Here is a 24,921-nt window from a genome sequence, read left to right as displayed (position 1 = left end):
TGTAATGAATCACATTTTTTCCTGGTTTTTTTTTTATTTTTATGGAAAATGTCAAGTGTGTTCTTTCTGTAATGTGAAGTTCTGAATGTGTTTGTGTGTGTCTGTGCAGGCTTTTACTGTAGTCTTTGGTGAGTACAGAAGAAAAAGACACCAATTTGAAACAAAGACATGGAGACACTTTTGGAGACACAGAAGATAATCACATTACAGGCCTGATTTAAATCCAGAAAATTCTGTCAGCCTTCATAAAACCTTCTTCACCACACACATATTCTGTAAGATGTCAGAAATCTGACATCATTTAACTTTGCTTTGTTTTATTGAGCTCTCTTACAAAACCTACCGAGCTTAGATGGACAACAACCTTCTAAGGAAGCATTCTCATACCAAAAATAACTCATATAACAGTTATGCAGCATTCATGCCATGTCGTAATTACCATTACTAGATGACGAGTCAAACATCCTACTTAGAATTATGTGTTTCTATGATAACACTATTAAAGAGGTCATGACATGAGAAATCAAATTTGCTTTGATCTTTTGACATATAAGACGTCTTTGTACCATTAAAACATCCTGCAAGTTTCAGAGCTTAAAACATCCTCCTCATTATAAACAAAGCATTTATTTAATCAATCGGCTCGTTTTGATATTGCAGGATCTGTGACGTCACACGATCAAATACATTTGAATATGACCGCCTCCAGATCAAGTCATCGGCGAATAATATACATCATCACACCATAGGCCCCGCCCACTGGCGTTCAGTCACTTAATGTTTGGCATTCGCCTAGACTGGATGTGAGCGTCACGTCAAAATCAAATAGAGCCCATTATAATCTCTGACGCTGTCTACACTAAAATAGTATACAGATGTGTGTTCAGTTTCTGACACACTCCACACGCTTGAGTCTGTCGACAACAGGACAAATGGAAGAGTGAAAGAACGTTCGCTTTGACGCGTCCAGTTTAAACAGCTGGTTTGCGTCTGTCTACAGACTTCAGAAGGATCCCAGCGTCCGAAACAAGTGGATGGTTCATTTTAATGGCATCCCGGATCGAGTCGGAAGATCTGATGTTTGTTCGGAGCATTTTGTTTTGTAAGCGAGACACAATAATGGAGAGTTCGCAAAAAAACTTCAGTTGAAAGATGAAGCCATTACCAATAGTTAATTTTAGAAATTATTACACATAAATATTACAGAATAACAGCTCAACTGAAACCACTGCCATTTTGAAAGTTTCCAAACCGATCTCACAGAAAACGTAACTATTTTATGAGGTTGCGATTTCGTTAATATGGATAGCACACACAAATACTAGTCTGACATAGTCCATTTTGTTATAGGATGGAGATATTGTATTGATTTTTGTAGAACTATATACTATAACATTTCTCAATATTGTCATCCATCATGGATGATTATTTTTTCTTTCACTGAAACCAATCGCATGCAGTGTCTTTTGGAATTGCCTTTTCCATAAATCTTATAATTATGAGGCTTATTCTTTGGAACAGCCTGAGTTATCATGTTACCAATGATACAGTACCTTAAAATGCTGTATAGTTAGCTCACTAGGTTATGGAATGGAGCAACTGAAACTCCCTCAACCTGAATTTTTGTGGCGAGGTGAGAAGGTGAAGATACATTTTCTGAATTTAAATCACAACAGGAAGGACAAAAAAGTCAAAAAGTCCTCAGGGTTAGTAGGTCATTAAAGCTGTGAGATACAGAAGATGCAGACGGAATGTAAAACTACAGGCGACTGCCAACAAATTCAGAGAAGATAGGGTTCTGGAGAGGTGGGATTGGTAATGTATTAGGAGACCAGTTAAGGGTGTTCGTTGAGTGTGTGTATGAGTGCGAACTTGAGTCTCACACACAAACACACACTCCAGATCTCATCAACAGCGCTAGTAATACACTACTCTAAGCAGCCAGAGAGAGATCAACAATGCAGTTTTGAGGCCTATTTTGCAAATACTTCACATTATTGGTCTCCTGGCTCGGGGGGAAAGTGCTAGAAAACTATTCACACCTCTGTTAGCTTCCTTTTTAAAGATCATCGGTCGACAATTGGTCAAAACTGATGTGTTCAGCATGTCTTGTTCTGTTTTGTGTGCAGCCATCTCTCTGCACTCTCTCAAGTCATGCAATAAACACGAACATAAAACTGTTAACGAGACAAAGACTCATATCCAGCAAAGGAGTGCACAGATCAGTCCACAACAGGTATAGAAAAAGAGAGAAGGAGAAAGAGAGATGAGAGGATGAGAGACATGGAGTGTGCGGGGTGCAGTGGTTCTGGACGTGTTCACTCAGTGCGTGGCAGGAGCTGTAGCTGTAGCTGTTGGCTCCGCTGACTCCCATGGCCCCAGCCCCAGGCCCCCCCATACCATCTCTGCCTGTCGCACCTCAAAGGCTGGCTCCTCGCCCCCCTCCTCTCCCCCTTCGTCCTCCTCACCAATGTGGCAGCTCTGCAGGGAGAGATATGTAAGGTTAGCTTGCACTCTATGAAAGTCTACAAAATAAAATCTTAAAAGTTACATTTACCACGTACTTTTGCCATGATATCAGCATATGACATATACAGATGATCCACTTCAAGTTTACTGCAGTAGGGAGGAAACAAATGTGAGACTTGACAAATATCATCGATTTTATTGCACTGAAAGTATTGGATGAGAACATAACTGGAAGTGAATTGCACGGGGAAAAAAACTGCTGTGTTCTGTAAAGCTGCCATTGAAGGAGTTTTGGAATTGATGAACTTTGATGAATACGTTTACATGTGCACCAATAATGTGATTTTTCTTTTTTTACAATAATCAGAGTAAGGACTTAGAGCCAGATTTACTAACAGCTTGTGTCAGTGCAAACCCTCTTTTGGTGTTTGAAAAAACGACTGTCAGGATTTTTCTAAAGACCCGCAGTAAAAAATTTGCGCTGAAATGACGTGGACAGGATTATTTTTGCGGCTGACCTTATTGCATATGCATTTGTAGGAGTTTCCCTTTCAGATGCAAAATTTATGAGAGGAAAGTTTTAAATGAATCACGCAAGGTGATTTACTAAGGTTTATGCTCGTCAATTTACTGGTATTTGCGCCATTATTTACCGCCCAAAAAAAAGCATGTCTTAAACCAGACACTAATTTGCACTGCTCTTGGTAGATTGTGTTGGTCATTATGGAAATTATCAGTTTTTATTATTATTATTTTTAACGCCCTTCTTCACATACGCCAATGCATAGCACAAATGAGGAACTCACATACAGTCGCGCACTGTTTTAATCCACTTTCGTCAAATACAAAACACATTTCTATGAACATTTCTATTGTATTATTCGGCACCATGATGAACATAGCATTGCTGCTGTCACTGGGGTTGCCTTCACTGCAGTCGCGTTCTTCACACCGTCTCTGGATGAAGACAAGGAGCAGAGACTGCGCAGTGAGCTGTGTTGACAGAGTTCAGCAATTCGGAGTGGAGGGAAAACTTCAGAATGATGTCACATTCATTCATGAAGATTATGTGTATAACACGTCATCCGTGTACGTCCGAGCACATGCACACTTTGGTCAGAGCGGTAATAATGTGATTAAGGTTTACATGCCTGTTTATTGTGCGTACTTCACATAGTTTAATGTGACTGTGGTTACTACAATTATGAGCTTGATAGCATTAGTTTGATCAAAGTATTGTGTTTGCATGAAGTTTAATCGCAATATTGCCAAAATCCCATTATAAGGATACATGTAAACATAGTCATTGAACTGAATTGAACTGACTAGGGCAGAATAATACTATTGGCTTCTGTAGAGCTGCTTTATAAATGAACAGAATTTGTTTTATAATTGATAAACTTTGCAACATTGACACTGTTATTGAGCTAATTTGATCTGAATATTGAGAACTGTCTGCTGTAGAGCAGCTTTAATAACTGAAGCTGTAATTAATTTTGCAACACTGTTATTATTCTTGTTTATTTCTGTGAAGCTGCTTTGAAACAATCTGTATTGTTTAACACACTATGGGCCCTATCTTGCACACAGCGCAATTGACTTTGTACACCGACGCATGTATCATTCCTATTTTGCACCCGACGCACAGCAGACTTTTCTCCACAGACGCACGTCGGTAAATTAGGGAATGAACTCGGGGGCGGTTCACCGAAAAGAGGAGGCGTGTTCCGGCGCAAACGTTCACTGGTGCTATTTTGCAGTTCCAGAAAACAATTCCGCCACAGACCAGGAAAAACCTAGTTAAAGTCAGTGGCGCGTTCAGATGCTATTTTAAGGGTGCATGCTTGGCCATAATGTAGCGTGTGCACAACGCCATACACTTTGCTTCTCTACTCTACACAGACGCAGCAGTTGACATTTTTGCAAACCATACATTTTTACATTTACATTTATTCATTTAGCTGACGCTTTTATACAAAGCGACTTACAATTGCTATATATGTCAGAGGTCGCACGCCTCTGGAGCAACTAGGGGTTAAGTGTCTTGCTCAGGGACACATTGGTGTCTCACAGTGGATTCGAACCCGGGTCTCTCACACCAAAGGCATGTGTCTTATCCATTGCGCCACCACCACCCCATACATAATTACAAGAAAAAATATTCCACATGAGGGAAATCATTGTGGTGTCCATGAAGATGTGAAAAAATAGGCATAAATCTAGCTTACATATTTACCAAAATTATTATACACCTGTTTAACCGAAGCTAATTTGGGTGGGTTTCTCCGTCCCCAATGTCACTTCTCTGTGTTTTACGGCCCTGACGAGAACGTCGGTCTCCTCGGCTGTGAACCGCTCCTGGCAAATCCGCCATTATAATAGCAACCCGCTATGGAACAAGCGCGCCTGCTCTTAAAGGGAATGTGAGATGACGCTCTGATTGGTTTATTTCACGTTACGCCCAAACCACACCTGTGAGTAATGAAACTACTTCTCACCAACCCATTTTAGATTTGCGTCGGGCGCAAGAGGTATCCCGCCGGTATAATCCGCCCACAAAGTTACTTGTGTTTCGCGTTTGATACTTGCATTTCCGATCGTTAAAATAGGGCCCTATATATATAAATGTGAGTTGACTTGACGAGAAATACTGTGTCAAGACGGAGAGACTTACGTTTTCTCGGTGAGAGCGGTGCGGCTAAAGTGAAGGATGAGCTGATGAAGGGGGTCTGGCTTGGATTCGGTTTCTTCCTCTTCTTCCTCCTCCTGCTCCAGTGCTTTCTGCACAAACCAATGCTATGAACAAACTGCGCTCAACAGGATGTAAACAGGGAGCAGATATACAAACTTACGGATAAGTCATCTATCATCTTGTCTTCAAACGAGTAGCCTTCATTTTCAATCCAGTTGCGCTTGTAACCGTCAAGGAACAAGTTAGACGCCCGGTGCCTGGAGTTAAAGAAAAATCACATTTGTGCAGCCCAATTCACTCCTGGACATCATTAAACTGAGGTTATGTGTGTCTTCATACTTGGGGAGGTTGTACAGTGGCGTCATTCTGAAGCAGGCCACCACTGCCTTGCGACGCTGTTTGGACAGAAGCTTGTGCCAAACTGTCTTCTTGCACTTGAATGCATGCTCAATCTGATGGAAGATGAAGAGGATGAAGAAATGGCTTAAAGGGATACTTTACCGTTTTTTCATATTAAACGATGTTATTCCCTTAACTAAGACGAGTTGATACATACCTCTCTCGTCTCAGTGCGTGCACTAAATCCCTCTGTCTTGCGGCGAAACTTTGTTAGCCCAGTTCATTTAATATGGGCCAAGCAGAGAAGCTACCAAACACCTCCACGTTTTCCCTATTTAAATACAGTTACTCGCGAAGTGTAACTCGACCTAGGACGGTGACACAAAACAAAACGTTGCGCTTTTCTAAGCGTGTAAAATGGATAACTATTTTGTATGGCGGAATACCATAGCAAGTGCTTGTAAGCACTTCGACTTGGCGCAGTAATATCTTCACTAGAGGGAGCGGGGGCCGGTGAGAGGATTTTTCACGAGTGAAGATATTACTGCGCCAAGTCGAAGTGCTTACAAGCACTTGCTATGGTATTCCGCCATACAAAATAGTTATCCATTTTACACGCTTAGAAAAGCGCAACGTTTTGTTTTGTGTCACCGTTCTAGGTTGAGTTACACTTCGCGAGTAACTGTATTTAAATAGGGAAAACGTGGAGGTGTTTGGTAGCTTCTCTGCTTGGCCCATATTAAATGAACTGGGCTAAGCTAAGTGCTAACAAAGTTTCGCCGCAAGACAGAGGGATTTAGTGCACGCACTGAGACGAGAGAGGTATGTATCAACTCGTCTTAGTTAAGGGAATAACATAGTTTAATATGAAAAAACGGTAAAGTATCCCTTTAACGCTAAGGAAAAATAGTGTGTAACTGTATGTGTATGTGCAAACAGGCCGTACCAGCTCAATGTGGTAGAGAACAGCTGAAACCTCCTGAACTCTCTTCACAACCTTCTCCGGTGCATCAGCGTCTTCAGCCTGACCTGAGGTCTCTTTATACAGAGCCATCTGCCAGCGCATGGACGGGTCGTCAACCTACAGAGATGTATACATGCAGACACTTATATTCACCAAAGACTTTAGATAGGTGCACTCACATCACTATGAATGGGAGAAAGTGCAACAAGCAATATGACGGAGTAAATCCCGCATTATAAATAAAAGAGCCAATCGGAAGTCGGTGTTCTGAGTGTTCGCTAATGACTGCATATGTGCATTGGCTGGTCTAGCCTGAAAAATGCCTTTTTTTGTCATGATTTGAGCATTTGGAAACAAAATTTATGAGACCGCTGTTGTCAGATTTCATTGTTCATTTCAAATATTAAATTCAATCATAAGCTTGGTGAACAGATTTAGAGAATTTTATGTTTCCCCATTCAAAGAGATAGGAGCTGTACTTGAAACCGAGAGGCGTTTCAAAGATGGCCGCAGAGTGAAATGACTTGGGGATTTTGATTATCCTGAAGATGTTTCCTTCACTTGACTGTGTCTGTACTTACCTTGCCCTGTAGATGCAGGTTATTCTGCAGAAACTCCCTCACTTCCTCATCTGTGTCTTTCTGTAACATTCAAATCACCAAAAAGTCAACCAAATTAATATTATTTAATAGTACTTGGTATAATGCATTATTGTAATTTCATTACTTTCCCCTGAAAAAGTAAAGTTATGGATTACTCTTAACTGTTCTGTAATTTAATTACAGTTACTTCTGATGTAATTGCATTAAATACTGTATAGACTAAAACAATTAACATCCAATGTTAAAATGTATGTTTTTAATATAACCTTCTCCCTTTAATCGCTTTGCTCAGTTCAAGAATGATTTATGCAACTTTATATTGTTTATTTAAAAGAATTCAAATAGCAGTTTCATGTCTATCTTTGAATTGTGCAACTGGTCGAGGTTGATATGGGATTTAGAAAGTAATTAGTAATGCAATACTTTTTAGAGAGAGTAATTAGTACAGTAATCTAATTACACTGTTAAAAATGTAATTAGTAGTTTGTAAATAATTACTTTTTAAGAGTAACTTAAACAACACTGCTATTTAATATATACAACCAATCAAAAGTTTTGGGTCAATAGGATTAAAAAAAAACTTTAAATTGATCAAAAGTGACAATAAAGAAATGTATAATGTTACAAAAATGTATTACATAATATATATATATATATATATATATATAAACTTACTGTATTTTTCAGGATTACACACAAAAATATTAAGCAACACAACAGTTTTCAACATTTATAATAATCAATGTTTCTTAAGCAGTAAATCATCATATCAGAATGATTTCTGAAGGATCATGTGACACTGAAGACTGGAGTGATGATGCTGAAAATTCAGCTTTGATCACAGGAATAAATTACATTTTACAATATATTACAATAGAAAAAAGTTATATTAAATGTAATAATATTTCACTGTTTTACCGTGTTTTTGATTGACTAAATGCAGCCTTGGTGAGCAACAGAAGAGACTTATTTCTAAAACATCACAAAAACGTACCGCCCCCAAACTTTTATAGTATGTATAGTAAATGTTGTTGTTTGGCAATAAATCAACCATCCTAATCATTCTATATGGCGTTAACACATGGCTAAGTACCAGAGAGTAGCGGATCTTGGCCAGATTGATGAGCTCTTGGTCTGCAGGCGAGCACATGTTGAGGCCGATCGGGAGCAGTTTCTTCAGAGCCGCTACGATCAGCGAGGTCTGAACGGAATAACGGTCCCCGCGACGCTTCTTCTTGGTCCGCTCAACATCTGAGCCTCCACCCTAGAAAAGTCCTGCAGAGTTAGACTGAAACAACGATGCTCTTACCTAGAAACTCAGGTTTGACCACAAACGGCCTGTTCTGGGAAATGAATATGGGTTTGTTTAAAAAAAAGACAAAAAAGTCTTTAAAATTATTCTTTCTAAGTGAATAATGTGAATATAGAAACAATTCTCTGTAAACATCTCCCTTCTGTAAGTGTCTTGTTTTCTGAATAGATTATAATTAGCTACAGCTTTTACATTGTTAAATAATGTGTTAATGGTGGCTAATTTCTATGTATTGGGGGAAATATACCAAACTAGCGTTGAGGGGAAATAACATCATGATTCAAGGGCATGTTATACTCTATCAGTCAGTTTATTAGGAAATGTTAGTGCTAAACATACAGCAGTCTCGTTGTTAGTAGTGTAAGGTCGCCCACCCTCCAGCACAGCACACTTAAAAACATCACTAGGCTTTGGGGCCGCTCCATCCCTCACACACACTCTCTGAATCTGTGCCTGTAAGACGCCATTAATGACTGTTGCCTTCTACAACACGAGCTCCCTCTGGCCTTTCAAAGACAAGAGGAAAAATGAAGACGAGAAAAGACTAGCATAGAGAAAAGAGATAAGGCGAGACAAGAGACAAGATGAGAAGAGACTAGCAGGGCTGCGCAATTTGATTTTAAAGGGGCAGTATGTAATATTGACAGCTAGTGGTTGAACTGGGTACTGCAGTCCAAATTGTAGAAGGATAATAGGATAATAATAATATATAGGATAATAGGATATACCTATTATATGATTATAGTATTATTAATAATAATTATTGTTATTATTATTATTTTATAGATTAATAATAATAATAATATGATTACCATTTTGAAACAAAAATATTAAACAAAACAAGAAGAAATATTGTACTAGGAATACTTTAAAGTTAAAAATAAGTATTTAAGAAAAATATTATAATAACAATAATTGTATTTTACAGTACAATTGTAAAAATAACAGTAATAATATCTGTAATATCTTTTTCTTCATTTTCAGATTTTAAACCACTAAGTTTTTATTTTGGATGAAAACGTAGGGTAACATGCTTTATAAACAGGTTTATAAACGCTTCTTATTTAAAAACAAATTTTTTTAAACGTGTTGCGTGTTGTTTCAAATGCATGTTATAGTAAGTAACACAAACTTGTTTCTTTAATGTTTAATAAATAGCAGCCTTTGCGACTGATAATCGCACTAATCCACATCGCGATTTGATCTGATTGAGACAATCCAAGAGAAGAAATCAAGAGAGGAGGCATGAGAAGAGATGAGATAAGAGGAGAGATCAGTCGAGATGAAGAGTGTATTAGGCAGAGGGAACCCATGGTGAGGAGATAACAGATGCTGCTACAGTAATGGCCGTCTCACAGCACAGAGGAGGAGGTGCTATCCTCCAAAGTCAATAATATCCTTGTGCTAGCTAACACCTGACAGAGACAAACTTTTAAGGGAAGTGAGCAAGTGAGTTGGGTTTGGGGAACATGTCGACAAAATGGACACATTAATCAAATAAAAGGAGCAGAAAGTACAGAAAGTACTGGAACTGGATACAGTGAATTAAACAAAGGGAGGGAAATATTAGATGAGAGATGTAATGAGAACTGTTCCCTGATAGGAAAAGCCATGTTCCCTCTCTACATTACCAATGTGCTCATACATTTCCCTGAAATTTGTGACGATTAAGTGATGGGTAATGGTTTGTATTTTTGCTCCTAGTGAGGGAGCATCACCACCAGAGCTTGTGGGGGGGGAAAAGATCAAACATTAACATCAAACCGGACAACAGAAGTGAAAGAAGTCTGCAAGAACTTGCAGCAGTCAAAATCCATCAGAGGCACATCAATCAAAATCACTGTCAGGGCGATGGGACTCAGATCCAGCGGGAGTTAAAGATCCAGCTGAAGAGAGTGCCATGTTCCTGAGACTAAAGTCTATGGCTGAGGGCAAACACACCTCACACACACTGGCAGTGAATGAGGGTTTGGACTTCTGGTTGGTATGTGTGTGTGAGTATTTGCCAGTGTGTGTGGGAGATCGCCATGCGATCAGCACAGCTCTTTTTTTTCGTGCAGAAACACGGTCTGACCTCTCCATCTCCAGCCTACAGACCCCGAATCCACACCGAGACAGGACACAGAGAGAGACAGCACTGTTAAAACTTACACCCTCACAGACAGGAAAAAACTTCAATGGATCTATAAACCCACTGCGAGAGCTAAAACAGTGTCTGTCCTCAACAGGACACGAGGTCATCAGTCGTCTGAAGAAATGGAGTTTTAACAAGTCGAACAATTTTCATTTCATTTTAAACAAAATCAATCATTAAAAAAACTATTTGATATGATGGAGATGGTAAATAAAAGAGGACATCTTTTAGATTTAGACTCAAATGTTAGTGGCAGTAAGTGGACAGGCTCACCTTGCTCATCTTGCTTTTGCTGTCAGCAGTGAGGAAGGACATGTTGTTGATCTCATTCATCACCACAAAGTTCTGTTCCTCACGCTTGAAATTCTGCAGAGTAAAATGAAAATAGTTATTAATATTTATTATTCTCATTAGATAATTATGTTGAATAACAAAAGAAAAAGAGACAAGAGGCGGAAGGAGATGAGAGACGTGAGAAGAGACAAAACAAACAAGACTAGAGATGAAAAGCGATTAGAAGAGATGAGAAGAGACGACACAAGAAGACATATTGGAGGAGACAACATGAAAGGAGACTAAGGGTACGTTTTACATGACAAATATGCACTGAAAAAGGTAAGGTTTTCCTTCGCGTTTTGGAAAAGTTTTGCGTACATACGACAACGTTGTCAAAACGATTCCCATTCGCGTGGATCCACAAAAACGACTAAAAACGCTGTATTATGCTGCCAGGCCAGTAGATGGCGATGTCACCTCATGCCTGCACACATACGCAAATCTTCTACAGAGCAGTGAATACAAACAATGTTGAACACACAATACGCATGTGCATGCTGTCGCCATTTCCACAAATTCTAGTTTTTGTAGTTTACACGGAGACGATAACAGTATAGTTTTCAAAGAAACTAGCGTTTTTGGGCCCCAACATGACATTGTTGTGTAAATAAACGGCCAAAACGCATACAAAGTTTATCGTGTAAACGCCCCCAAAGTAGGGATGCACCGATATGAAAATGTTGGCCGATAAATGTAACCGATAATTCTTTATATTTGAAAGCCGATAACCGATATATTGGCCGATAAATCTAAATCAAATAATTTTATATAATTTTTGAGAGCCTGATTACAAAAACAAAAGTCATGTCATTAAAAGCCATGTCCCAAGCACACAATTCTAACGTTCTCATTATAATTGTATGAAGTCTATACGACAGACTTGAGCTGCACATGTAGCATTTAAATGTATTTTCTTTTTTTGAAGTGATTCTAATCATATTTAAAGCAATTGAAAACCATCATGATGAACAGTGCGCATCTGAAGTGTCTCAGCTGAAGGAAACAATCCATTATTTATCAGCTTTAATATATCGACCAAATTTTCCTATTGGACCGATAACGATAACATTAAAAATGAACAAATGAAGAGTTCAGATGCAAAAGCCTCTAAATGCCATCTGAAATTTTCTTATAGAATGATAATTTTTATCAAGCTTGTGTATTTAAGTTCAGTAATTTCACTTAAATGACAATTAATAGGTAATCTTCATAGCCATTTAAGTGAAATTATTGAATTTAAATATACGAGCTTGATAAAAATGATCATTCTATAAGAAATTTTCAGATGGCATTTAGAGGCTTTTGCATCTGAACTCTTCAAATATTGGCCGATACCGATATGGTGGCGATTTATCCCTAGAAGAAGGGACTAGTCAAGAGACAAGAAAGACATAAGACGAGATTTTAACTTCTTTTAATTTTAAGGAAACAGACTTACGTGAGATTTGGACCAGAAGATGAAGACTTCTCCAACCATCCTGAAGAGGTCCTCCGCATCAGGGTCAGGACAGGTCAACCACCTCGCCCTTTAAATGACATAAAGAACCAAATCAGACAATCTTACTCCTTCAAAGGCTTCAAAGGTACGTCTGTTGATGATCTTCCAATAGAAATAAAGGATGCGGATGAGCGATACCTGTTGTTGTCCACGTATCGGATGAGTAGCGGGTAAAGAGCATACAGATCCCTGCAGAGCACAGCGAACTCATCACGAATGGTTCCCTCTTCGCTGTCCACCTCCGTCTTTCCCTCCATACGCAGCTGCTCCTCCTCCGCCACCACCTTTCCACTGCGTTTCTTCAGCTTCTCCATGGTGGGGATGAAGTGGGACTTGAGCATCTCCGGCCTCGCTCTGCTCACGATGGGCTGAGAAAACACTGTTGAGGAACAACTCTGTTAGAAAGGCCCTGTTTACACCTGGTTTGAAAAAGCGTATTGGTCGATCGGATCACAAGTGGACGACGCTACATACAGGTGTAAATGGGGTCGAATGGTTGTCAAAAACGCATCCAACCGGATTGCTTTCGTTGTGTCATGTGGTCGAATGCGTTTGAACACCTGCAAAAGACGCCTACTCTCCGCCTACTGACCTAATGCGTAAACATTATGCGAAGCGGCTAATAAACTTTGTCAATTCAATTCAATTCAATTCAATAAATTTATTGCCATGTCAACAAGTTGATAGGAATTTGTCTTGGTACAACTCTCAGACATAAATAACCTAAAAGACAAACATCATAAGTACAAAAAAAAAACAGACAATGTTCAGCAACAATTCGGCTGAAGACCCAAGTTTGGTTTAAAGATGAAAAACGTACCAGTCTTGATTGCTAGGGCTGGGTTGAAAATAGCGTTTTCTCGATTTCAATTGATTTTCATTTTGATGAACTGATATTGATTCTTAAATCCCAAGAATAGATCCAGGGCCGGTGAGTGGCCCATTTTCAGATAAGGATTTCATGCCCATAAGACCCATACAGTATGTTTCAACAGGAATGTACAGATTAGGGATGTCAACGATTAATCGACGATCGATTAATTGTCGATAATACATTTAATCGATACAACTTATCGTTCATCGATTAAGCAGGTCTTCATGCGCGTGCGCGCTGCTCAACCGCGGAACATGTAAAGCCAGCGCGCCGGAGTTATGTTTGGGACCATTTTACACCTTCATCATGACTATAAGTTTGCGTGTGCATTCACAGCCTTTTGTTTTGTGCAAATGTAAGTTGTAATACTGTTTATTTTGTGTATGCCTATCTATATCTGATTTATCTCATATTGGATGCATTTGGTTAAGAATTAACTCTGTAGTCGTCAGCTTCAGCGCGCGCAGCTCAAACGGCAGTGCACGACTAATAATGACTATTGGGACTGTAATATTACATAATATTATAAAGAGAACAATATTGTAATAAAACATTGTGAATTATTTGGGTTTAGTTGCCGTGTCGCGTTGCTCTAGGAAGAGCGCGTCCACAACATGAGTAGTTCTGAATGAATGGCACGTAACTCAGTTCAAGTTCACTTGTGCATGAATTTGCGTCATTGTGTGCAGATATAATTTGTAATATTATGTTTATTTTGAATATATCTGATTAATCTCATATAGGATGCGTTTCTTTTAGATAAATAACGTGCTAGCAAAGTGCTCCAGTTTAACGGTAGCAGATTCATTCAGCGCGTGCAGTTGTTCCAGGAAGAGCGCGTCCACAACAGTCACACATTCTAAGCGCATATGAGGCGGCGTTGGTGAGACGTTGTATTAGTAGTTATATTTGATTATTAAATAATTAATTTAATTATCAATCACATCGAAACATTTTACAATCCTACTAGCCCTTTATTTATATTTAAAACCATTCTCATTGATTTGGTGAGGAACAGCGTTTTGAGCAGCATTTGCAGACCCTGTCATGCTGTCATAGCCACTGCAGTAGACGCATATCGCAGTATTAAGGCTAACGATTAATCGATTAATTGATCGTTAATTTAAATGACGATCGATCATGGGAATTTGTGAAAATTGACATCCCTAGTACAGATAAATAAAAAAAATCAAATCAAAAGAAAACATTCAAATCAAACTTATTAATAGGTACAGCTGAAAAATACTACACATTCAAGTGAAAAAGTCAAATAAATAAAAATGAATTTCAGACAGCAGTATGGATTAGACCAGGGGTTTTCAAAGTGTGGGGCACGCCTCCCAAGGGGGGCGCCAGAGCATGCCAGGGGAGGCGCGGAGAGTGGTACAAATTATAGCCTAATAATTAGTTTAAATTAATAAATGTAAAAAAGTTAAATTGTTATTATTCTGAAAATAAGGCCTTGTTAACACTGCAGGTCTTGATGCCCAATTTACCGTCCGTTTACATGTTCTTTCAACTGTATCCGATTCATGTGTTTACACTTGCCATACTAGGCTATCCGAAACATTGCGCATGCTTAAAGGGTTAAATTCTCTTGCACAGATGGACGAACGTGAAATATGCTTGATGCTAGCTCTGCGATATCGGGGAAATTGTGTCAAAAGGGAGGCCCACAGTCTTAGACTTTGAAAACCCCTGGATTAGACTATCGACAGGGTCGATATATACTATAGTATCGAGATTCAAACTGAATCGAATTGCAAGCTTGTGAATCAAAATTGGATTGATTCCTACCCTTATTGACTGACTGCCATTTTTTTCTCACCTGCCAATCTCTTCATCCAGGAAGCTTCATCAATGCCCAGGTTGTTGACGACAATCTTCATGATGCTACCCAGGAGCTGATTGAGTTGTTCGGAGGTGACGTCAGTGCACAGATTGCCCTCCTGCTCGGGGAAGTTCTCCAGGCCTCTTTCCCACCAGCGGGGAAGATAGTTGCACAGCATGGGCAGGGTGATCTCGATCACATGGGGCATCTCTGTGTAACGCGCCCCGGACTCTGCCAGATCCCCGATCTCTTTCATCAACACGTCCAGTTCAGGGATGTCCAGACACAGTTCCTGCACTTGACTAGGCAGACCCAGAACTAAAACATGGATAAGGGAGTTAAGGAAGCGTTAGTTGATCGCAACAACCATTGATGGTATACGTTCAGAGTGAGCTACTGACTTGTTCTCTCTCGTGGGGTTTTGGTAGTGTACACAGAGTATGAATTGAACTCGTTGAGGTTGGGCTCCAGGAAGGCAACAGGCATGGCAGCAGCCAGATGAGCCAGACACTCTCCTAGAGCTGGTCTTTGGCTGTGTGGTATCACACCATAACATTCATTAACACGTGCCATCCTGTAAAACGGTTCATATAGAAACAAATGCGCATACATGAAGCTGTTTCCTTACTTCTCAGCATGAGGGGTCTTTACAGTGCCCAGGGAATAGATACTGCACATGATACGATAACAGGATATCTGCAAGTCATCCACTGAGTGATGGAGGAAAAGAGACAAAAAAAAAAACGGGAAACTTTTTATGCCTGAAAATGAAAATGGCCTGAAAATGCAAACTTTTGAAAACGGGTTCAAAGTACTCAATTTGAGAACGATACCATTATCGTCTCCATGTAAACTTCTAAACTGCGAATTCGTGAAAACGGTAACGTCATGCACATGTGTATTACGTGATCAGTCTATAGGCGTGTAATGTTTCTTTACAAAGTGACATCACCATCTACTGGCCTGGCAGCATAATACAGCGTTTTTAGTCATTTTCGCGGATAAATAGGGATAATTTTGATACTGTTGTCGTCTGTAAACGCATAAAAACACAAAGGAAAACCTTTTCTGTTTTTAGTACTTCGTTGTCGTATAAACATACCCTCAATTACAACTACAATATCACAACTATTCACATATATATTCTTATTTTACACAACTCTTGATTGTTATTTTTGTTATAACGTTATATTTTGCTGAAGAGTTTCCAGAACAAATTTAATTAAATAATATTAATTTACACAGTTTTCACCCTTTGTATTAATGTATATTTTATACATTTACACTATTAAATTAAATTTCACTATTTTTAAGTTACATTAAATAGTACAACTTACTTGTGCTGTTTTCATCGTTATTAGTTTAGTTACATAAGATTAAATTACACTTATTTATGTCATTTTCATTATTGTTATCTGACATTATTTTTCACTGTTTTAGCAATACAGTTTTTTGTCATATTAAATGAAGCACATTAATGCCGGGTACACTGTAAATTTTAGCCCCGATTTGAGTTTTGACAGGAAATGACATTGGCGACAAACTATAGCCAATGAGAGAGTTCAGGGGGAGGAGTCATGGAAGCAACCATTCTCTCCTTTATATTCATCTTTTTTCTTTTTCGCTGCAAATCGGCACACAGAAAACTTGGATCACAAGCTTCTTGCATGCATTATTCTTAACAAGAATAATTTTCTGTGTCGATTCTCGCGTGTGTTTTGGTTGTTTGTAGACCAGACAGAGTTGTCGGCGATTCTTTCCATTGAAATAATGTGTAAAATATGAACAGCCTTTTCAATTTAATTCCTGTCACCAACTAATTATTTATTCCCTTCATTAATCTATTTATATCTTAATTAAAGGTACTCTGCTATGTAGGTTAAATTTAGTCACGTTAATTGACTCCTATGAAAACCTAAGAAAATATCTTACAAATGACATCATCTCCAAACTGGTGCTGGGCGATGTGGTCGAACAGAGAAGTGAGCACTGGCAGAAGAGCAGTGGTGGTGTAGCTTATGTTCTGAGATACACCTTTCACCTGTTACAGAGACAGAGAGAGGGGCTCAATTTAGAAACTTTGACAAAGAACAAAGGAAAATCTCAGAGAACAGGAACATGTTTACATCTGACCTGGTTTTTGGTAGACACCTTCCCCAATTTGAGGTTCTCAACCATCTTCTCAATATCATCGGCAGCACTCTCAAAGAAAGAGCGCAGACCAGCCTTCACAATCTCAGGCCCAGATTTCATCACAGTCCTGGAAGAGAAAGAAAAACAAAAGATAAGCATGACTTTTAATACATAAACATTAATTAAAGGGATAGATCACTCAAAATGTAATTGTCCTCAATTACTCACCCTCATGTCATTCCAAACCCATAAGACTTTCATTCATAGATTTAATTTAAGCTTTTATTCACATATAAACATTGATCCGTGCACTGTGAAACGGAAGCTCAACCGTACTTGCTTGAAGCACGAGAATGAACCTCATTGGTTATTGCTGAAGCTCAAACGTGCTGTGTAACATGAGAATGAACCTCATTGGTTCTTGCGCGTCAAACAAATTTTATGTGATTAAAAGCCTAAAGAAATATGTTCATCATATAAAGTGATTGTGTCTCTTCAGAGGAAATGGATTAAACTGCTCGATTCATATGGATTTATTTTATGATCTCTTTATTTGAAGCGTCAGAGTTTTAGGGTGAACAGAATTTCAATGGAGGGACAGAAATCTCTCAGGTTTCATTAAAAATATCTTCATTTTTGTTCAAAAGATGAACGAAAGTCTTGATGGGTGAACCCTTTTAGGCCTTTTTGGGTGAACTAACTTTAGGATGTAAGTGTCAGTAAAATACAGGGAATGATGTGGTCTACAAACATACCTGGCATCCAGCGAGCGGGAAAGAATATGAAGACAGTTTACTACGGCGGAGGCATCAGTGCCTGCACACACAAACATTCAGACCATGACATAGACCTTAAACTTTCACCTACAATTAGCCTGGCTACAACATATGGACTGAGGCTTCTATGCTACGATATATGACACTGATATACAGTAGAATGAAGAGGTATAATAAAAGCAAAAGCAGATATTCTTCCGAAATACCGAGCCAACACTGCAAACGATGCACCAATTTAAGCAAAGCACTGCAAATCATTAGAGAAAGAAAGAAAGAAAGAAAGAAAGAAAGAAAGAAAGAAAGAAAGAAAGAAAGAAAGAAAGAAAGAAAGAAAGAAAGAAAGAAAGAAAGAAAGAAAAGGAGGGAAATAAAACCAACAAGAACTCGGAGCAAATAAATGGAACTATTAGGAACGGATGTTGTGAAACATTAAAGAAAAAGGGAAAGACAGTGGAAAAATGAAATGTGCAATCAGGCCATCATGCAGGATTCTTACCAAAGAGGGAAACCCTGTGTCTCACCAGACCAGCCAACTTACAGAAGATACTGAGATAGAAGATACATAGATAGAGAAAGAAGGAAAAAAGAGGGGTGGAGGGTTGGGAAAGAGAGAATGGCATGACAAGGAATAAAATGGTGAGGTTTAGATGATGGAAAAGTAGGAGCAAAATAACGTGATCCATAGAAGATAAATGTAACAAAAGAATGAGGAGACCCGTGGGAAAATACTCCAGGAAGGGGCAGAGAGAAAACCAACAGACAAGAAGAAGAGTGAGGAGCAGAGAGGGTGTGACAGGTCAAAACTATCATAACCAACATCATTAAAAAAGGTTCTGTAAACATTCATGTAATCAAATTTAAATCTTTAAGGTACATTAAAAGATGACTAACCCCCAAAACTGCACATTCTCATATCTGACACATCCATCTGAGGTCTTGGAGCAAAATATTGATCATAATGTACTTTAAATAACATCAAAACAATAGCAGAAAGATAGCAGTTCTGCTGTTGTTCATTAATACCTGTAGTGATGTTGTACAATGAGGAAGTCATCAGTGTCCCAATATGAGTGAGCCATTACTGTCCTTACCAGTGCCCGAATTCATGTACACGATATACTGATTCATGATCTAGGGAGCTGATTGAGACGCACCCCAGGACCAGGGTTGGGAACCAATGGACTAGGGTACCACAGAAATATAAAGATCTGTAGCATTAGTTACCTAGCAATCATCTCCTTCTCCTTGTTGGAGGCGTGACCACCACTGCCCAGGACTTTTGCAGGAGTGGACAGGAAATACAGACAGTGATTCTTAAAGTACTGGTTTACCAATGGAAGCAGAATCTACATGAAGACAATATAAAGAGAAAGAGGAGAGTGTGAGAGGCTGTATCTCTTCCAACTAATTCCCACTGATCTCTTTAGCATGCACTCATTTTGCCAGTCAAAGGTGTCTCACCTTGGCAAAGAATTTAATCTCCTGTTCGTGAGGAGATTTCTCAACTCTTCCACTGCTCACAACGGCCTCTGGAGTAACAAACACACAGAACATTCATCAAAAACACCTTCATCGAGAGCAAACTAACATCTACAGTTTTTAGATGGAAGAAATAACTGCTATGGATATATACCAAGATGAGCAATAAACTCCTGCGCAATCTCCATCCACTTCAACAGCTTCTGCAGGAACCCGTAAGCAAACCGCTTCTCAATGGAGGAAATCTCCTGCTCCATGTCCTTCAAACCCCTAAAGAAGAAAAACAGTGAAGAGACACAACATGGTATTTGTCCCGCCTCATAACCTCTGTAAGAGCTAATTAAACATGCCATAAAATATGTATGAGAGAAGAACAAAACACTAGACTTGGTTGAGGTATTTATCTGACAAAATTATTTGGCAAAAAAAGGCAAACTACAACTACATGAATTTAAAAAAATGCATTGAAAAACAAAACGGTTACAGGAAAAAGCATACACTGACTACAACATAACCATTAGTTCTTTCTTTCTTTTTTTTGCAAAATAAAAAATGTTTTTTGCTTTGTATGACAGCCTGGGCAAAAATTATGTCCACACAATTTGGCATCTTTCATCGTGTTATGACAAATAAAATCCAGACAAAGCACATACTCATACTCAATATGCTTACAAAATATTTGACACATTTTTTCATAATATTTGAATAAAGGGTGATGACAATTGTCCTAGGCCGGACATCACTTTTGGCCACTACTGATATTTACATAATTAGTGTTTAAAAGTTAAGTATTTTGGTGGATTCTTGTATATTTGTGTGTAAAATAAATGTCTTTCTTATTTGCAGACTTTCGGCATGCTTAATGAAACCTCTGGACCTATTTCAAGGACAGCATCTTTTCTTTCTTGTTGTGAGGCATTTTTGCTGTACCTGGTGACAGCATATCCATTGAGCTGGAGGAATTTAAGCAGGTCTTGGGCTTTTTCTCTATCTCTTGCCTTCTCTTTGGCCGTCAACGTATCATATGGTACCAGCAAAGGATGGGTGCCACCACCTAAACACAAAAAACACATAAACTAGGTAGGAGATAGTCCACAGGCTGGTATGGTTTATGTTATGAATATTATTTTGGGCAGTAAAACAGTGAACAAAATAAACAATCATACCTTTGCCTTGCAGCTCCATCTTCTTCTTGCGGCCCCAGGTGTTATGGTAATTCTCAGCAACCTGTTCTGCCATAGACTGAACAGATGGAAACATGAGGAATGAGTCAATCACAAGGGTTTCTGAATGTCTTATATTGAATGAATATAAATAATTTACCTGTAGCTCTCTGGACAAGGCCATGCCTGTCAGCTCCACTGGCTGGGGAGAGTATCCCTGGCTGGGATCATAGGTGGCCTGCAGGAGACGGATGTATAGGTATGGTTAATGGGCTCATCAAACATGCAATTTCCATCTTCTTTCTTCCACCTCTCTGTTACCTGAGCAGTCTGGGAGATCTTCCTGGTGGTCTTCACCTCAGTTTTCTCAGTCTCTCCATCTCTAGCTTTCTCCAGAGTCCATTCCCACGCCAGCATGGCCTTGATGGACTCTTTAATGGGCCAGCGATAGATCTCCTTATCCTGGAGAGAGAATACGAAAGAAAGGTTGATCTTGATTTTGGACAACCAACAGACAAAACAAAGCTGATAGACGGGTTTTAATAAAGATACGTTTCAAAGAAGATCCATTCAGACCTTCTCTGAGAAAGTCTTGTACGGCCGCAGCATGTGGTGAGTTTTGGCGTTCTCATCTAGGACCTCTCCATATGTCCAGTTGTTTTGGATCTGGAAGATGGAAACAAAAGCTTAAGATCCTTTTCTCAATCCTACAATGCATTTAGCTTTCACAAATAAGCACAAGTGCTGTTACTAACCTTCTCAAAAGCCCATCTATCATGCGTGTGCTCAGCATATTTGTTAATGAAGGCATCAAGTCTCTCAGGAATGATGGTGCTGCAAAGAAACAATAAGAAAACATAATCGTTCAGTTGGTGTTGTTCATTTCAATACAAATCTTTTAATGACTCCCTCAAAATAATTCATTGTGTTGTTCAGCTGAGGACAAAAAAAAGAGAGAAAAGAGAGCTTTTATTTTGGCAGAAAAAAACACTGGAAGGCCTTAAAGGTGCAGTAAGCGATTTCAGAGAAACACTGTTGAAAGTGGATCAGACTGACCAGTGTAACAGACTTGTAGCCAATCAGCAGAAGGGGGCGTATCCACTCATGATGGGGGAGGAGAGAGAGTGAGCCTATCAGCAGTAGGGGGCGTGTCCACTCATGATTGGGGAGGAGAGAGCGTGAGCCAATCAACAGTAGGGGGCGTGTCCACTCATGATGTGTCATAAAAGCATTATTTTGCTTGGCTTCAGCAATGATAAAGTGACATCCACTCTTCCATTGTGTGTTTGTGCATTTTGGGGGCGGAGCGATAAAGTAAGGGGTGTGTTTGTTTCGGTTGATTTCAAATATCAACAGTGTTTCTCAGAAAAGCTTTAAAGCTTCTATTTTGTTGACATAATACAAATGATTCTCATTACATATTTGGGAAGATGTCATGTTGCTGCGTCATGCTGCTTCACTCAACATGCATGACCAATTATCGTCCAGAAGGCGTGTTTTACCATTCCATATAATGAAAGAAAATGGTATGGTTCACGCTATGGTATCCATGCATGGAATACATGCATTTAAAATGTATTACATGTAAATGTAAAACACAGCAATTTTTTCCCTGACATTTATGGGTCATACTTCAGTTAGAAAAATATGGAAATCTGTGTAAATACAGAAAAATCACATACCTGAAATATACGCATATGCACATACTGTATATAAACTCAAAGATGTGAAGATAATACTACAAGTGAACTATAGCTAATTGTTTTACTCACTTGGTTGTCTCCACTGGTTTGGGGTCAAAGTTGCCCTCAGCGTCGACAGATGCTTTCTTCTCAGTCATAGATGAATAGCTAGCATCCACATAGTCTGGAGGGATGGCACCCGCTATGGCGCAGATGCAGGGCATGGCGATCTTAAACAGCTCTGCATCAAATTTCTACAGAGATGAGATGCCAAGAACTGTAAGTGTTCTTTTTTCAATAAGAAAAATACATTTTCACTGTTAAATCATGTTTGTTTTTGCCAAACCTTGTGTGCGAGGGACTCAAAGATGCCCCAGAAGAGTTTGCGAGAGAGATGCAACTCCTCCTCTGATGAGACTCCAAAGTTCGCCCATCCATTCGGCAAGCAATAATACTTCCAGCAGCGCTCATAGTGGTTGGTCAACAACTAAAAAGAAACAGGATCAGCTAAAGTACACTGGCACACAAATATGATGATAAGAAACAAAACAAAACAAAAATCACTCCAACTAATTAAAATAACTATACTTGCATACCTTTAGGGGCATCTTGGCATACTCGTTTAAGATTGGCACATCAAACACCAGCCTTCTCAACAGATGCTGCAACATGGATGGCCGCAGATACCTAAAATTCACAAATATAACTTTATTAGATCCAATATTGTAAGCTGGCATTTCTAGTGCTCATGTCAGTACAGAGTGGATAACTAACTTGACAAGAGACATAAGGCAGTCCTCGATGACGTCCCGCTGGGCCTTGGTAAGTGCACGGCCACGGGACAGCCTGTAGATGGTGTGCAGCATTGAGTCGATCATGATGGCACGGTGGTCAGTGCCAGCGAACAGTGGGGCACACTTAGTGAGCAGAGGCAGAACAGCTGAGCACAGGTAACGGTTCAGAGCCAGAGCCATCTCGGTGGTGCTAAACGCCAACTGGAGGAACATTACAAGTAAAATCACAGTGTTGTTATTATATTACAACTTGCAGCATTTCTCACAAAGAGTGTCACGGCGGACGAGCAAACTACCATAACTTTACAAATACTACTGTTGTTGTGTCACAGAATGTAGTTTTAAGAGTTATTAGGTGAGAATGTAGTTATTTAGACCTCAAAAATGCAACATATATAAATATTGCGCCTATTTGACAATTTGTTTAGACGTTTCGGTGATGTGAGCTCCAGGCCATCAGCAGCCGTTCAGCGCTCATGTACCCGCAGAGAACAGCTTTATCTCGGCCAGTCCTTCGGGAATTTGCCGCTGGCTCTTATGTCGATAGTGTTCAGGTATAATTAATTATTGGGTATATCAAGCGGGCAATCTTTAGCCTTATTAATCTATAACTTGTTCCAGAGCAAGTCTATTTGGCCAAGGGCAAAGTTACGTTTCATTACTTTATATTATTATTCCGAAATCCTGTACTATAACTAGCGCTGCTGTATATCAGCACAGCTACTCGTGTGATATATTGCTTTTATATTATATTATATCGTCACATAATCGTGCTGATAACAGGATCTTAAATAACAAAACTCATGAGATAATAAATAGACAACAGGTGAATAGGATAACAAATAACTAACAGACTGAGGAAAACTAGGTCACAGTTCAGAGCCAAAAACACAATGAAAACAACAGAACAGGGTATACTCGTTACATATATTATATTACATTATATTATGAAAGATAAAGATGGTGATGAAATATGATTGACAATATTAAGAGCTCACCGTGTCTAGAGAGGCTGCAGCTCTCATATCTGGCAGAAAGCCGACCTCCAGCACATGCAGCAGGAAGTCCTGGTTATCAATGCCGTACACTCTGTCCAGGAAAAGCACCATGGAGGCTTTGTGGTCTGGCACGAAACTCGCTGACATTTTTGGCTCAACAATCTGACCATCTATGAAAAGTATCACAGACAAAACCAGAGATAATTATGCAAAAGTGAGTTTAAAGGAAGCCTGTTTTCACTTCAAAGTAAGAAATGTAAGAAATACCAAAATGTTGATTTAGAATTTTTTGGTCTTTCTTTCAATAAAATCTTGTGTACCTTTGCCTAAGGTTGGGATCTGAACAGAAAGGCTGATGACTCCCACCAGGTCTTCGATGGGCACGAGAGACCTCAAGATGGCTCTGATTCTCAAAGCTTCACCTTTACCGGCTTGGATCAACTGTGGGTAAAGAACAGGTTGAAAATTGAAGTCCACATGAAATCTGTTGAAATGTGACCTTCATCTTAAACACTACAATTCAAAAGTTTGGGGTCAGTAAGATTTAAAAATAAAAATAAATTAATACTTGTATTCAGCAGTGATTAAATAAATTGATCAAATTGATCACAGTGAGAGTAAATATGTTTATAATGCTACAAAAGATATCTCTTTCAAATAAAAAAAGATGTTTTTTTAACTTTCGATTCATCAAAGAATCTTGAAAAAAAAAAGAGGTAAAAAAATAATAAGAAATGTCTCGAACAGAAAATCAGCATATTAGAATGATTTCTGAAGGATCATGTGACACTGAAGACTGGAGTAATGATGCTGAAAATTCAGCTTTGATCACAGGAACACATTTC

General features: G+C 39.0%; 1 protein-coding gene across 14 annotated transcripts in view; it reads right to left on the bottom strand.

Annotated features, from left to right (window-relative positions):
- Window positions 1-24,921, bottom strand: part of ryr1b (ryanodine receptor 1b (skeletal)) — a 112,146-nt gene that overhangs the window by 30,034 nt on the left and 57,191 nt on the right. For 10 of the 14 annotated variants that reach the window (XM_082181319.1, XM_082181327.1, XM_082181329.1 and 7 more), the window contains 33 exons: window positions 24,397-24,517; window positions 24,077-24,246; window positions 23,059-23,279; window positions 22,881-22,971; window positions 22,631-22,771; window positions 22,375-22,538; window positions 21,358-21,436; window positions 21,179-21,268; window positions 20,924-21,064; window positions 20,763-20,840; window positions 20,606-20,681; window positions 20,370-20,493; window positions 19,594-19,709; window positions 19,422-19,489; window positions 19,185-19,306; window positions 18,457-18,506; window positions 17,940-18,000; window positions 17,185-17,311; window positions 16,984-17,092; window positions 15,680-15,761; window positions 15,453-15,583; window positions 15,049-15,369; window positions 12,485-12,725; window positions 12,287-12,374; window positions 10,786-10,878; window positions 8,160-8,330; window positions 7,046-7,105; window positions 6,447-6,581; window positions 5,501-5,613; window positions 5,322-5,418; window positions 5,144-5,250; window positions 2,565-2,616; window positions 2,401-2,481 (listed from right to left, as the gene is read on the bottom strand). In XM_082181319.1, the coding sequence (XP_082037445.1) occupies window positions 2,401-2,481; window positions 2,565-2,616; window positions 5,144-5,250; window positions 5,322-5,418; window positions 5,501-5,613; window positions 6,447-6,581; window positions 7,046-7,105; window positions 8,160-8,330; window positions 10,786-10,878; window positions 12,287-12,374; window positions 12,485-12,725; window positions 15,049-15,369; window positions 15,453-15,583; window positions 15,680-15,761; window positions 16,984-17,092; window positions 17,185-17,311; window positions 17,940-18,000; window positions 18,457-18,506; window positions 19,185-19,306; window positions 19,422-19,489; window positions 19,594-19,709; window positions 20,370-20,493; window positions 20,606-20,681; window positions 20,763-20,840; window positions 20,924-21,064; window positions 21,179-21,268; window positions 21,358-21,436; window positions 22,375-22,538; window positions 22,631-22,771; window positions 22,881-22,971; window positions 23,059-23,279; window positions 24,077-24,246; window positions 24,397-24,517 (3,921 nt within the window). The remainder of the gene's footprint in view (window positions 1-2,400; window positions 2,482-2,564; window positions 2,617-5,143; window positions 5,251-5,321; window positions 5,419-5,500; window positions 5,614-6,446; window positions 6,582-7,045; window positions 7,106-8,159; window positions 8,331-10,785; window positions 10,879-12,286; window positions 12,375-12,484; window positions 12,726-15,048; window positions 15,370-15,452; window positions 15,584-15,679; window positions 15,762-16,983; window positions 17,093-17,184; window positions 17,312-17,939; window positions 18,001-18,456; window positions 18,507-19,184; window positions 19,307-19,421; window positions 19,490-19,593; window positions 19,710-20,369; window positions 20,494-20,605; window positions 20,682-20,762; window positions 20,841-20,923; window positions 21,065-21,178; window positions 21,269-21,357; window positions 21,437-22,374; window positions 22,539-22,630; window positions 22,772-22,880; window positions 22,972-23,058; window positions 23,280-24,076; window positions 24,247-24,396; window positions 24,518-24,921) is intronic. The other 4 variants (XM_082181326.1, XM_082181328.1, XM_082181330.1 and 1 more) reach the window with 1 other exon arrangement.

Source organism: Leuciscus leuciscus (assembly GCF_965113295.1).
Source record: "Leuciscus leuciscus genome assembly, chromosome: 10".
Classification (NCBI taxonomy): Eukaryota; Metazoa; Chordata; class Actinopteri; order Cypriniformes; family Leuciscidae; genus Leuciscus; species Leuciscus leuciscus.
Note: the sequence above shows the minus strand (reverse complement) of the source record. Positions and strands in the feature narration are given on the sequence as shown.